At 36.5% G+C, this 15284-nt stretch overlaps 2 protein-coding genes across 3 annotated transcripts; one reads left to right on the top strand and one right to left on the bottom strand.

Moving 5' to 3' along the window:
- Positions 1-562: 562 nt before the first annotated feature.
- Positions 563-8892, top strand: LOC115980344. Of its 2 annotated transcripts, none has more exons than XM_031102610.1 (8): positions 563-762; positions 1358-2434; positions 4140-4258; positions 5785-6663; positions 6778-7099; positions 7407-7572; positions 8296-8401; positions 8524-8892. In XM_031102610.1, exons 2-8 carry the CDS (start codon positions 1619-1621, stop codon positions 8639-8641), a joined length of 2526 nt encoding a protein of 841 aa, XP_030958470.1. In that variant the 5' UTR covers positions 563-762; positions 1358-1618; the 3' UTR covers positions 8642-8892. The 2 variants fall into 2 exon arrangements, with proteins under 2 accessions (XP_030958470.1, XP_030958476.1); XM_031102616.1 differs by lacking the exon at positions 563-762 and adding an exon at positions 845-1277.
- A 1768-nt stretch (positions 8893-10660) lies between these two features.
- On the bottom strand, positions 10661-11820 carry LOC115980698 (RING-H2 finger protein ATL57). Its single transcript, XM_031102948.1, has one exon. It carries the CDS (start codon positions 11648-11650, stop codon positions 10937-10939), a length of 714 nt encoding a protein of 237 aa, XP_030958808.1. The 5' UTR covers positions 11651-11820; the 3' UTR covers positions 10661-10936.
- Positions 11821-15284: the final 3464 nt, after the last annotated feature.

Genomic DNA, 15284 nt, shown 5'->3' with positions numbered 1-15284 from the left:
CTTGTAAGCATGTAAGTGACATATAACAATCTACTCTCCTATTTTAAGGAGAAATTTTTAAGTTTTGAATTCCTTGTTTTCTTATTATCACTATCTAACTATATATAAAAAAAAAAAATTGAAAAAAAAAAAAACCATTGAATAACCATAGATTCACGTTGTTTATATATATTAATCACGCCAAAAAATGTGGAGTGTATTGTCGCCAAGCAATGGTGTCCACAAAGAGTCAAAAACTAGTATATAGGCAATACCGCAAAAGAAGGAGCCGAAATGATTAGGTACCAAATTTAAAAAAAGTTAAAAAAAAAAAAAAATTCAAGTTTGAAATAAAAGTATAAAAGAGACTATAACAAGACGACGACGTCGTTTTGCAAGAGTGTAGACTTCTCCGCCACTTACCGTTCAATTCAAGATTTAAGAAAATCGCAGTGATGTGATTGTGACAGGAAGACAGAGACATCCGCCACGTGTCACCGCTTCCCCGTTCAATTTTTTGTTTTTTTTGGACGTTAGCATTACGGCAATAAATATTTATAGGAGGGAAGAAGTAGAGCAAGTCTCCGAAACGGTGACGTGTCTTCATTTATTATTCGTAAATCACCGCTCTTCCCTCCTTCTCTCCCCTCTCTCTCTCTCTCTCTCTCTGACTTCCCCATTTTCTCTCTCTTTCTAGAATCTCTCTCTCTCTCTCTGTAACTTTCTTCACAGCTAGGGTTTCGTTTCCTTTACTTCTAAACCAAAAGCCACAGAGCTTCACCGGTACGTTTTTTTCTTTGTTCCTTCCTTTCTTTAATTTTAAGAATAGATTCCATCACTTTAAACTCTGTGTGTGTTTCACGTTCTTCTTCTTCTTCTTCGTTTTGTTTTGAAGGAGATTTGTGATTTTTGTTCTGTTTTGTTTTTTTTGAGTTGATTTGATGAATGAGTTCTTGATGCAGATTTAGAATGTTGTTTCTGTTTGGTTGCCGGGGAAAGGTGAAAAAAATAGTAATGGAAAAAACGAGTTTGAATCTCATTTTGGGGATTCTAAAAATTGGAACGTCACAGTTGAGTAGGGTAAATAGTTGTGTCAGGCTTAATTTGGTGGAGGTTGTTCTGTCTGGGATTCCTATTTATGGAAAATCTGATGCTGAAGGTTTTGTTTTATTTTATTTTATTTTTCATTTTCTTGGCTACCAAACAGAGGCATTGAGGAATTGAATAGTTTTTTTGGTAGTAGTGGTTTTCAGGCATTGAAAATTAGGTAGCTGCTTGGTAAAATCTTTGTTTTTAAGGTAAATTATTTGTGATTTTAACTTGACGTGTTAGTTGGGGTTGGTGTATAGTAAAAATGACTGTTTCCTAATTGATGCAGAAAACTCACGGGCAGAATTAATCACTCCTGTGATTCATGTTAACGGGTCAGTTCGATGATTGTAATTCGTTGCCATCGTGTGGCTAAGATCCACAATGGTGATAGTAATTGTGGTGATGATGATGATGACCACGAGGATGATGCAGATGTGATGAGCTGAATTTAGAAGGAATCATCTGATTGTAGTTCCTGTGTGTGAATGTGCCTATTTTGCATTTTTAAGTGAATGGGTTGAAAGATTTTTAGTTTTAGTTTAGACAAATGGCTATTGCTGGTCTACACAATGTTTCTGTACTCGATTCCCCCTTCCTTAGGGACTCTCATTCTCAGGCGTCAGGACAGCAAGCTGATGAAGTGAGGGTCAGAACACGGGCATCCTCGCTCCTGCAGATGTGGCGGGAGCTTGAGGATGAGCATGTGGTGAGTCGTACCCATCAAGAACGAATGGTCCAACAAAGGAGTGATGTTTTGATTTCTGACCTCTCAAGGGAGCAGATTTCTGATAGTGATGAACATAGCGGTGGTTGGGAGGACATGAGTGTGAGTGAGAGTGTGTGTGGAACATGGCCTCAAACTCAAATTGGCTCGCAGAATGAACACGTTGATTCTGGAAATTTTAACTGTGAACATTCTTCTGATTTTGGAGAAATTGAAAGGGAGAGGGTGAGGCAGATTTTCCAGGAATGGATGAACAGTGGGGCGAGAGAACAAGCACCAAATGTTTCCCATATGAACAACAGCCCTAGGGCAGAGTGGCTTGGTGAAACTGAGCAGGAGAGGGTGAGGATCATAAGGGAGTGGGCACAAATGAATAGCCAGCAGAGAGTTGCTTCTGATGACAATAGAGAAGAACAATCTGCTGATATTGGTACTCAGATTGAACAGATTCGTGATCGATTGCTTGTTAACCAGAATGGAGGCCGAAATGAGCATAACCGGAGGGGCATTCGTCGATTATGTGGCAGACAGGCTCTGCTTGATATGCTGAAGAAGGCTGAGAGGGAAAGGCTAAGTGAGCTTCAAGATTTGTTGGAGCATCGGGCTGTATCACAATTTGCTCATCGGAACCGCATTCAGGTTAATTGATGCAAAGCTTCTATATAAATATATATATATTTTGCAATGTCTTGTTTTCTTTGTCTCTATCTCTTCCTTGCTTCATCACTGTTCTCACTGTTCCTATATTTCTGTATAGGCTTTGTTACCCATTGTCTTGTGAAATTGGTATATATGGGAGTTGGGACTTGAATAATATCATACATAACTATTTTATGATGGGGAAATGTTCTTTTATCATGATATCAGAAAGTCCTTGGGCAGATGACCATGCTCTAGTATAAAGGTATCACATATGGACTAGACAGCCTATAAGATGCTCCTATAGGAGTGTCCACCTTGGCTGCAAAGATCAATCTGTGAATGCCTCTGAAAAATGAATGACTATGAGGGATATGGAAGTTTTCAATTTACTGAATTACTAGATTTCCATTAGTAATAAACTTCTGTTTAATTTAAATGTTGAGTTCATGTGTAAGTGTTGAGTACTTGAGTTCCACATTGAGAAAAACTGAATAGAGTAGTTATTTTATTGATATTAATAATTGGGCGTAGATCCATTGGCTTAAGATTTTAGGACATAGAGGTGTCCTAATATGTATATCATGGGGCTCTTGGTGGCTTCCTAGGTGTTCTCTTGCCTAAAAAACTAGTATCATAGCTGATGGTTTTGCCTCCACTTGAATATGTGTCGTCTCTTGATGTGTCTGGTGTGGCTTTGTTGATAGTGTGGGTGACTCTTGGAGTGAGCTGCATTTGTTGGCTCCGCATTTGGTGCAACTCTTGTTTGTGTGATATTCTTGGATTTGTGAAGTAATCACACTTGAGAGAGATGGGTCAATGATATAGATTCACACATAATGGGGAGATTTGTTGTGCTTGTTGCGTACATTAGTGTTGAGTCTCTCATTGAGGAAAAGTAAAGAAAGTGAGTAGTTGATATACATATTTGGCCATTGAGCCAAGCCCTTTACATATCAATACACACACACACACACACACACACACACACACATATTTGGCCCCAAATCCCTTTGGCACAAGTTTTTGGGTTGGAGTGTGAACCAACATGTATATCAACAGGCTCTTGGTGGAACTCTTCCTCAACAATAAGTATTTTGATTCTTGCGCAATAGGAAGATCATGTTTTTAACTACCACAGAAAATTATATAATTTTCTTACTGGAGGCACATGTTTTGTTGCCATTAAAAACAGAGAAGGTTGCATGTTTAGATACTAATTCATGTTATGGATAGTTCTTTTTGATGTAAGAAATTTCATTTGTCATGGGCATGCCAGAGTTGAGAGTATTATCTTTCTTTGACTAGTATTAATGTAACAAAAAAGTCTTTTTGAAATAAACTTCAAGCTAATATATTTTATATTTAGCAGACACATAACATTATCTTAGTAATTAAGAGATCACTAATAATTGCTATTTTTAGGTCGTTCGTTAATTGTTAGTTTTTTCTAGTGGATTGACTTGATGCATCAATATATGGAATTATTTTTCTGAAATTTGAGAAGTTTATGCTTGGAAAAGGCTAGTTTGCTTTGAGGTTTGCTCATTATTATGGATTTGTGGCTTTTTTTTTTTTTGGTTCCGATTATTTGCTAGATTGTAGTGCACTTTTGTTATTTTTCCTTTGAGATGTTTGCAAATGAAGCATGGGATCATGATTGTGCACTTTGTTATAACATGACCATCTAATACATTTTTTGCAGTCATTACTTAGAGGCAGGTTTTTGCGAAATGACCGATTGGTTGACAATGAGCGACCTGCTTCCCTGGCAGAAAGTGAACTAGGTTTATTGAGGCAGAGACCTTCTGTATCTGGTTTGAGGTATTATTTCTTTCTATGATATTCATAACAAAGAGCTCTGCAATTTGTTTCCATGCAAAGCTTCTGGTCTAATTTCTCTAATATATTCTGTTATGTCCTATTTTTTTTTCCCTAATACATGCTTTTATTATCAAGGGTTGCTTTAGAGAACATTTTGTATCGAGAACTTGTACCGTCAATAAAAATCAGATTAAAGTATGCTGTTGATTCTCTTCTCTTCACATGTGAATCATATTTTCTTTGGAAACTTAGAGGATGAGATTAGACTGCTACATTAAAGGATGTGAAATTTTGGTGCTGGTAATGGCTCTGGAAATTTGTTGATATTTTGGATGTAGAAAATAGATCTTCATGCTAACTAGACTGCTTCCTAATTTTTCCCTTGAGAGCCTGGCTAAAGCCCATCCATTCTCTTTTTTCTACAAACCTTGGAACAGAAACTATGGTAGCTTCTTTCCTTACTCTCTCTTAAAACCAAACATTGAGTGTATGATGCTTCACTGGTGTGGGGAAGTAAGGGCTTGACTGGCTGAGTGTTCCTTCTATTCTAATAATAAAATTGGTATTACGTACTACAAACATATCTTAGGGTTACATTATCATATAGTTTGAGTTTTATGTTGGATATCATTGAGAAAATAGTCAGCATATTGCAGCTTGTGTGAAGTAAAGCATTGAATTAGGTCTTGTCCCTTTTTGTAATATATTAGCAACCTTTTTGCCAATATGAGCCTGAATGAGGTTGCCTAGGCAGGCACAAGTTCACCAGGGTGTTGATATATAGCTGTTTCTGATAATTTTCTATTTGTGTAAAGATACAATGAGTGGAAATATTATGCGAGGGATTATGTCAAGAGCTGTCATGCGTACTGTGAATTGATGGTTTCCTGTAGGGCTTGCATTCTTCCACAGTGCAATTCATCTTTCTAGGTGAAAATTTTCTATCAAGAATAGATTCAAATTGTAGCTAAGCATTGGACTCCTGTCATGCTTTCACAATTGATAGCAAGATTCTCTTGCCTGGACTCCATGTATTTAAGCACTAATCAATAGTTAAGAAACTCTTAAACATCAAGCAGTAAAAAAGGAAAAAGAAAAAGAGATAGTTGGTAGGAACTAATCACCTAATATTGCTTAGGATTGAACTGGGGACCTTTAGTGCAAGACTAACATGGAATAGGGATCTAAAAGTTTCTTCATTGGTACATAATATATCATTTAGTTTCTGGATGCTACATGGATAATGTCAAGTGTTACTGGGGTCACTGTTCTAATACTAAATGTTTCTTGGTTTATGTTCTTTCCCATTTTGATTTTGGGTATTTTAAGTTCAGCTTTGATCTTATATTGAGTTATTGCATTAATTTATATCTTTTGACTCTGGCCTTTTTTGGCTCGTATTATTTCTATTTGACTCTTGTCAAATTTCGCTCTTTAATTTTTTTCACCTATTATGTATGTGCAAGTGAAGGTGGTTATTTTCACTTTTTGGCAATAACACCATGGAACCCATTTCTTTAAAGCAGGGAAGGATTTTGCTCCAGATTGGACACTTCTGTATGGAGTCAAGTAAGCAGCAACCATTCTGATACCTCATCTAATTGTGACATTAATAATAACAGAAATTATCAAACTCAAGCAAACAATGCACAGGATGTCTTAGATGAACTTAGTGAACAATTTGATCCTAATAATGTGGTGAGTAATAGCCACAGGTTATTGGATGTTAGGACTGATTTAGAGGATGATGTTGTTGAAGATAGTGGATGGCATAGATCTAGTGCTCATGAAGAAGAGTGGCAGGTACAGCTTTCAGAGAATGATGCGTTCATTGAAAGTAGGGATGGTACAGGGCAAAGCTTGAACAGAAGCTCACAGGAAATTGCTGCTAGTGAGTGGTCTGAAACTTTGCTCACTGAACCAGGAGAAAGTTACTTAATGCAAGAAGCTGGTGAAGAAATTACCAGACATTCTGAGCCAATTATCGAGGAAAGTTCTATTCCTGGCTTACCAGATCATGTTTATAACATGGAAATAAATTGGGAAGAAGCTGCTGCTCAGGTAGAACAATGGCCAGAACAAGTTATGGAAACTGATTACAGAGACTCACAACAAGATAATATGGAATATAGTGGATGGAGGGATGGCATTAGAGAAGATATGGATGAAAACCAGCTGGGAAGTACTTCTACCCCTCATGAGTTGGGGAATGAAGATATGGAACAGCCTCATCTGCAAGAAGCCCCAGAAGTTTGGGACGATGATAATGGTTTTCAAGAGGCTGTGCAGCATTGGTTGGATGGGCCTTCTGATCAGGGAGCTGATCCAGTTCGAGTAGTAGATACATATTATTTTCCTGAGGATGATAATGAGCACAATGTGGAAATCAGAGAACTCCTAAACAGGTATTAACAACTTATCCAAGTGAAGTATATGAGATCTGCCACAGAAGGGCTTATGCACTAAGCCCTTTTAGATGATCAAGTTTTTTATTCATAGAGATTTTATTCATTTTGCAGGAGACGAGTGTCTAATCTTCTTCATAGTGGTTTCCGTGAGAGTCTTGACCAATTGATACAATCATATCTGCAAAGACGGGAAAATGATGCTCCCACTGACTGGGAACTACCTGGAACATCACCTTCTCGTGAGTCAGAAGAACAAGATCTTGAGCGTCAGAGTGGAGATCAGAATGACAGTCAGAGGGATGCTGTTGAGAGTCCTTCACTTGCTCTACCTTCATCACCACCACCACCACCACCACCTTCTCAGCCACTCTATTATCCAGAGACACACCATGATAACTGGCCACAGCATGACATGCATCAGCGTCTGGGAATTGTGCGTTTGTCTCTTCATGATTATTCTTTGAGCTTGATTCCTTTTTTAATCAATATGTTTAAAAGTGAAAAGTTGTTTAATGCACAAACCTCAGTTTTTGAAATTTTCATTTCTTTTGAAGCTTGAAGTTATTATTATTTTGTCATTCCTGTTAGTCACTAAAGTCATTGTCTAGCATGCAAAAGTAAAGGGACACAGTATTTGGCTAATTACGGCTGCAAATTATCTACTATGGGTTGGAAACTGTTACCTTTATTCAATTTGTAGTTATAAGTTTAAACTGAATCATGTCTTGCACTTGGCACAGGAGTGGGACATCATTAATGATTTGCGGATTGACATGGCTAGGCTACAGCAGAGGATGAATAACATGCAGAGGATGCTGGAGGCCTGCATGGATATGCAACTTGAGTTGCAACGCTCAATAAGACAAGAAGTCTCTGCTGCCCTGAATCGCCCTTCTGATATTCTAGGTCTGTGTAGAATCCTTGATGGATTCTTTTTTTCTTCTTCTTCCTTTTTTATCTTTTGTTCAATTCTCCTTTTTCTGTGCTCCATTTTCCTTTCCACCATTTCTTCACTTACTTCAAGTGGTGATATTTCATGTAAATTTTTCTACTTGCAGTTTATCTCCTTGTATGTTTTACCTTGGTATTCAATTTCATTTTTGATGTCTCTTAGTTACCTTAAATATTCATGTGGGGATGATCATGTTATCTCCATTTATCTTCCTTTTCTTTTTGTTTAAAGATAGGGGTAGTCTCTATAGATGAAAAGATGAGGGAGAGCCACTTGAGATGGTTTGGTCATATGATATGACCAAACTAGAGAAGAGTGATTAATTGCACCAATGAGTTAGAGAAATTTGATTCAAGTTGAGTGAATGAAAAAAGGTAGGAAAAGACTTGAAATTATATTTAGTAGAAATAGTAAAACATGACATGTCAATCAAGTAGGTGACATAGAGAGTATGATTTTGGATATGATAGAATGGCGAAATAGAATACATATGGTTTACTCTAATTAGTCTATTGAGAATCCATAACCGACCTCATAATTTTGGGACTAAGGTTGGGTGGTGATTGTTCTATCTTCCTTATCTTTGAATATTAGCTAAGTTTTTAGGAATTATTTAATGCCAGCAGCTGGTTGCAGCAGTTATCTTGACTGTATTTTGTGCCATGGGTTTGTCGCAGGAGCATGTAGGGACGGTTTGCTGAAAGATGAATCTAAATGGGATTATGTGAGGAAAGGAATATGCTGTGTATGTTGTGAAAGCAATATTAATTCTTTACTGTACAGGTAATAGTAAATTTGTGTATCATTCTTGTGTGGAATTGAAGTATAGAATGGCAGGATAGCACTAAGTTTTGCTGCTAATATATCCAATCTTACAATTTTCTTTTAATATATCCTTGTTGCAGATGCGGGCACATGTGTACATGTACAAAATGTGCAAATGAGTTGGTCCAAAGTAGAGGAAAATGCCCAATGTGTTGGGCACCAGTTGTTGAGATGATCCGTGCTTACTCTATTTTATGATGTGAAGAATAATTAAGAAAGGAAAGTTGGATTAACAAAATATATAATCTCCAGTTCAGTTCTTGTACCTGGACCATTCTAGGTACTTTTTCTTTTTGGTAGAGAAAATTCTGTTTTCTGGGGTTGGTTATTGCCATATCTGTCCAGTGTATGTTTGAAACAATTGGCATCTTTGATTAATTTATTCTGACCTGAATAAATTTGTTGAGTGAAAAACTTTTCTACCATAGAATTTTATTCAAAGGTAAAAACTCTAGTTGTTGGTGGACCAAATTACCAAATAGACAAAAAAAAAAAAAAAAAAAAAAAAAACACTAGTGGCTGCTAGAAGACGATTTTTCATTGAAGGCTCACCCTATTCCTGTCTCTAAAAAGCTTAAAGAAAAAACAGGACGAACCAAGGCACTGTTTCACCTTTTGGAGTAGCGCCTCTTGTGGCATTCAACTATTCATAAACCAATTTACTTTTATTATTTAAATAAGTTATATAAGTAAAGGTAAACGGATCTTCTTAAAAATTAAAAACACGGAAATTGTTTTATCAATAGTCACATGTAGGATAGAAGGAATTTTCTCCCCAAATGATCTGAAGTTAAACCTTGTTCGAAGCTTTTGTTGTGGAGCGGCATTAAATTGTTCAAAAGTCTATTGGGATCATTTGGTGCGTAGGTAACTCTCGTATCAAATTAACTTGAACCCAATCAAAACCAAGCTTTTAAAGTAAGTTGAGGGTCCAACTTGTGTCCAGTGATCATTGAATCTGTTAGGATACGAACATGTGTCCAGTGGTCAGTGCCATTAGACATAAGCTCTAGCCTAAGTTGACAACCTAACCCAGCCAATCAATCAACCCATCAGAAATGATCTAAGACATCGAAGTGGATTGCGTTGGGTAACACGCATGGTTTGTCGTTCCTCTTGGTTATTTCCAAGACAAGTCAAGTCGTGCACAATTGGTGCACTTATTAGTACATTGAATGAAGGCAGATTCTTTCTCAGGATTGTTTGTCTCGTGCTTCTATTTTTATTTTTTGAGAATCTCTCATGCTTTTATTTTGGTTGATGCTTGCACTGATCAATTTGTATATTTTATATTTTTGCTAAATGGAGAACTTGTATTCCCAACAAACAATATGTCAAGAATTAAGCAATACAAATACAGACAAAGAGAGAAAGCCCAAAACAAATGGTTTAAAAAAGAAAAAAAAGGCAGACCAATCTGATTTGAGACCTGTCAAAACACTCTCGGGCATATTTGGCATTTGTCTTAAAATTCTTAAAGCTTCACTCGGACAGAGTACTGTATAAGAACATGTTTGGTAATGGTACCCCATTTGTAAAACAGTTTTTTCAACTTAAAAAAAAAAAGAAAAAAAGAAAGTTAAGTACTTAAGTCCCACTAATCTATCACTTGTTTGGCCATTATTTCCTGAAAATCGTTTTCGGAGAAAACTGTTCTCATTAGTACCCTATTGTTGTTTTCTGGTCCTTTGGTCCACGTTGAAAGCAAATCTGAATTTCAGCCTTGCTAGTCGCTTCTAAATCACTTTGCGTGCAAGATTGAAGCAACAACACTTACTATCTTTCATTCCTTAGAAAGACGTAAATTAAAATAAGAAAAAAAAAAAAAAAAAATTCCCCACTGTTGTTTGTTATTTATGCACTCATCCTTCTCATATGATAAGACCCAAGACTCATCACATGAGAAAGCCAGAAAGGTGATGCCACAAATTAGCAAATAGTGATATGGAAAATAGCACCATCTTAAAATGTTTGAGTCTTTATCAGCCGAATTTGCAATTTACCATCTTGATCAACAAATTTACTGGTCAAGTTCATACATGTTCATACGTAACTTAGAGATCACCAAAAAAAAAAAAAAAAAAAAAATTTAGCTTCCAACTTAATTAGGATTACTATTACCCACAAAAATAAATAAAAGCTTAAACTTTGAACCTAACTAATGATTTAACCAAAACAAAAAATAAGAGAAAAATAATAAAATTGAAAGAGACAAAATTAAAGAAATATTTTCATAACTTCTGATTCTTCTCCACTTGTTTTTTTAAAGAAACAAACACGCATACAAGATAGAAGGAAGTAAGTTCTAACCCAAAGATACATCACAAATCCACTTTAAGACATAAGAACTAAAAAAAAAAAGGTGGCCAAGTTATCTCCAAATTTTTTTACTTACATCGGTAGTCTAAAAAAAATATAACCTTGATGTGAAAATAGGGTAAAAAAAAAAAAAATAGGAATGAGTATATTGTTGATATACAAAGCTTACACGTCTCAAAAACTCAAAGTTCTTTGCAACATAGCTTGATCTGCTAAGTTCGAACAACTACTATTCCTCCTCACATTACATGATCCCACAACCACCATCACCTCGATACACACGTCATGGTGGTTCCCCACCGTTGATCTTCTTTCATCAGACCCACTCACACCCTGATTACACTTCTCTTCCTTCACACCCAAACCTTCCTTCCCTTCAAATAGCCTGCTCGACCGGCAAACCGGGCAGGTCACGTGACCCGAAAGCCACGCGTCGACGCACTCGGGATGAAACACGTGCTTGCAAAAAGGTATCATCTTGACAGCCTCGTGTTCCTCGAACTCGCTCAGACAAATCGCGCAATCTATCTGGTACTTCTCCTCCCCACGGTAAGAGTACACCGGCAAAGCCTGAACGGTCTCGGGGTCCACTCCTACGCTCTGACTATTCGTCCTACTTGGAAGATCAGACGGCTGAGAAGAATTCGTCGCCCCCCGACGATCAGACGAGGAAAAATCGCCTGAGACGCGGCGTAGGTAGAAAGAGTAGAGCCCCATACACAAAAGCCCGACTATAAACACGGCCAAAGTGAAAGCCATAGAGCTATACAATGGGTGGTGAATAGGTGGCAATGTGGGTGGCGATGATGATGACGTGGCGAGGTTTGGTTGGGTGGGGAGGGATGCATAGTTTGGTAGTTGGAGTAGTTTTCGGTTCAGGGTTTTCATTGTTTAGAAGAAAGACTATTGAAAAAGAGTTTGAAACTTAAAAAACTGAAGGAGTTAAAGATTGAGAGGCTTTGTTTAGAGACAAGGAGACAGAATTGTGGGTTTTATATATGCGTTTCTGTGGGTTTAGGTTTTATTTTTTATATGACGGTTTCAAGTGTGTTTTTGGGAGAGTGAGCCCTTTATATCTTTATATATTTTATAAAGGTCCGGTTTTGGATAAGGTGACGTGGCAAGTGGTATGGGGTCGGCTTAGGTGGGTCCCAACACAGTCAATGAAGGCTTGTTGATTAACGTGTGAAGTTGGGGTTGTTGTCCTTTTATGTTGTGGACAAGGCCAATTTGTAGAAGTGCACGTGAACGGTGTTCTAAAGTAGTATTAAGTTCTGTATTGGGAAACTAATTGCTTTTGCCGAAGATGACCAAGAAAAGTATTAACTCAACGTTAAAGAGCAATGTTATGGTTGTCATCCAAATCAGTAATACTTGTTTTACAAATTAAACACGTGTATTGGTGGTCCAATTAGCAGCTTTTACAGCTAATATATCTAGTTTATTTTGGGTTTTTTTTTTATATATAAAATTATAGAAATTGATAGACCTTAAATGTATGTGATAGATTTAACTAGATAATAATTAGTCAAAATTACAGCAACGGCTGCAGTTTTTATTTTTGTTTATAATATTCTAGACGTGTCCGGCAATCAGTTTTACCTATTGGGCTAATTTGTTTCTTTCAAATCAAAATCTCTACTTTATGCATTCAGCAAATCTTTTGTCTTATGCTCTCAAGCAATCAAAATTTTATCGCACCAATGGACAAGATGCCGATATTCTTTTGGAGGATGATGTCCAACATTCACAAGTTATATTACTGTTTCTAAAAAAACAAAAAAAGAGTTATATTACCGGTATCTATCGTATTGATGGGAATTCTAACCTTTTATCTCTATTCTTCAAAATATTTGATAATATGCTATTGTTTTCAAACTATTTAAGTTCGTGTTCTTATTTTGAAACTCGATTTCCTCAAAATCGACTTTCAATGAAGAACTCGATTGGTTTAAAATCGAGTTATGCCCAATCAAACTTAAAAAAAAAAAAAAAAAAAAAAAAAAAAAACTTGCATGGAACTCGAGTTTATGAAGCTTGAGTTCCCTGTAAAATGCCACTATAGCACGATCTGAACACAACTATAGGTTTTGGGCTGATCAAACTTAAAATTAAAAAAAAAAAAAAAATTGCATGGAACTCGAGTTCTATTTAAAACGCCGTTATAGGTGTTCCTGAACGCAGCTATAGGTTTGGGCTAATCAAAATTTAAAAATAAAAAAAAAAATTACCTATAGCTGCGTTTCATGGAGACTTATAGTGGTGTTTTTATGGAACTCAAGTCCTTGCTTTTTTTTTTTTTTTTTTTAAGTTTCATCGTCCCATACTCGATTTTCTACCAATCGAGTTTTTTTATTTATTTATTGAAACTCGATTTTAATATAATCAAGTTTCGGAATAAGGGCACAGATCTAAATAGTTTGGAAACAGGGGTATATTACCAAATATTTTGAAAAATAGGAGTAAAAGGTTAGAATTCCCCTGTATTGATATGATGTATGGTATTGACCACTAAACCAATATTGATATTATCTTAAAACACATCGAAGTATCAAACTATATTGGTTATACTTGGGGTTTTCAACTGTTTTGGTCCTTACAAGAAAAATAATAAAAAGTATTATAAAGCAATAAGTTGAATTAATAGTTTAATACATTGGGAATATATAAGAGCCTAAAATTAACTGGTATGAAAATATTGCGTTTCTTCTACTACTGGAACGGCTTTTGGTATGATATTCACTAACATGCATACAACTTAGATGAAACAGTTCATTGGAAACTCCTCTTTGGGTTAGGTTTGAACTTTAATTAAAGCTATTCCATTCATATTGTGTAGCACAATCGGTTTCGAGAATATGAAAAAATAATTCGAGTAGGTGAATTAATTTTTAATTAAGTGAAAAAAAGAAAGAAAAAAAAAGTTGTCTATATCTGCTTTGTGTAAAATTTTGGAGCTTAGTTATATGTGTGTGCATGAAAATTATAATTTGCCAAACCTTATCTTAAGTGCAATCAGGTTTTCCTACACAACGATTGGATATATATAATTAATATATGAAAAAGAGAAGCAAATCTCGAAGATACCTTGCATGCCTTCCCATCCATAAAACTAAACTATGTCCAAAAAATTGGCTGCACAATTGCCAGATCTTAAATATTGAGAAAAAAAAGGATATCCTTGTAATTTAAATGTAATATTAGTTAAAAAAAACAAAGTAATATTAGTATTGTAGCGATGAAGGGCCTAGATAAGGATATTGGGCCGTGAGCCACACCCCAGGACATCAAATAGCTTGAGGACAAATAAGTACTAGTGAAGGCAAGAAGATTATTGGGTCGAGGAAGAGTTCTGGTCATAATCAACAGGTGACATTGACCGAGGAGCAACCCCTCATCGACCAACTGAGTGGAAGCCTAAAGTCCGACCACCCATCAAGTATTGGGCAGTAGGCAACTGTGCTTAGGAGGATAAACTTTAGAAAAAGATGAGTCAACAGAGAATTGAGAAATATCTGGGGAGAAAGCTGCTACCATTGCATTGAATGCTTTGCATCTAACCCCCTGGCCGCATTAATGTGGAACTAATACTTGAACAGTGACTTTCAGCCTTATAGCTACCCACAAAGACTTCAGGTAAGTGATAATGAGACAAGTATCAAGGAGATTAGCAATCTGATCTACACGTGGAGGGCTAAGGTGAAAGAGGGGAAGAGAATATAAAAGGGAAGGACTCCATTATAGAGAGGAGGAGAAGAAAACTAGAAAAGAAATCATTGTGTAACCAAGAACTTGAATATTTGTATAAGTCTAAGAGAAATATATAAGAACATACCTACCTTGGACTCGACCGAGGAGTATTTTTCCTTTTCAAACTGTTTGTCTTGTTCATTTTAATACCAACTAGCCTATTGTGATCTACATTCTAACTCATTGAACGTTCAGTAATAAGCCCACTCTTTAACAAATCTATTAATTTGGGCTCATTGGGCCATTGTCCAAATCTCTTGGGCTATGAACCAAAACGTGTCCTTAAAATTGGCACTTTCTGTGGGAATTGAACATTCTTGAGCTTGTTCAATCATGATGGGTTTAGGGCCAAACTGAGAAGAATTGGTGGGATTCCAACGTCAAGATCATTTTCTTAATCTTGAATGAAGGAGGGATCATGAAGTTAGTGTGCACACAACTCATACCAGTAGGAGTCATTCTAGAAGTGGGAGCCATGTGTCTCATGGGGAAGATACCAGAAACTTGCAATTGGAAATAGATCATCTACGTAGGAAGTTACGCTGTAAGCAAGGGAGAGGGACTCCAACGAGCTCAAGGTCTCAATCTTATGATAATGATAGTTATAGACCTAGATCAAGGACCCCCTTCCAGCGAGTTTTTCTCTTACAATGAAGAGCACCATCATAGGCAAAGAAGTAGAAGCCCGGCCTATGGGGGCTTGGGGAATGATGTTATGAGCAAGGCTTTGCATCAAATCTCAAAGTCACCGTTTACATGGAGGATTGAGAGG

This window comes from Quercus lobata, chromosome 1 (assembly GCF_001633185.2).
Source record: "Quercus lobata isolate SW786 chromosome 1, ValleyOak3.0 Primary Assembly, whole genome shotgun sequence".
NCBI classification, from domain to species: Eukaryota; Viridiplantae; Streptophyta; class Magnoliopsida; order Fagales; family Fagaceae; genus Quercus; species Quercus lobata.
This window is presented reverse-complemented; position numbering and strand designations above follow the sequence as displayed.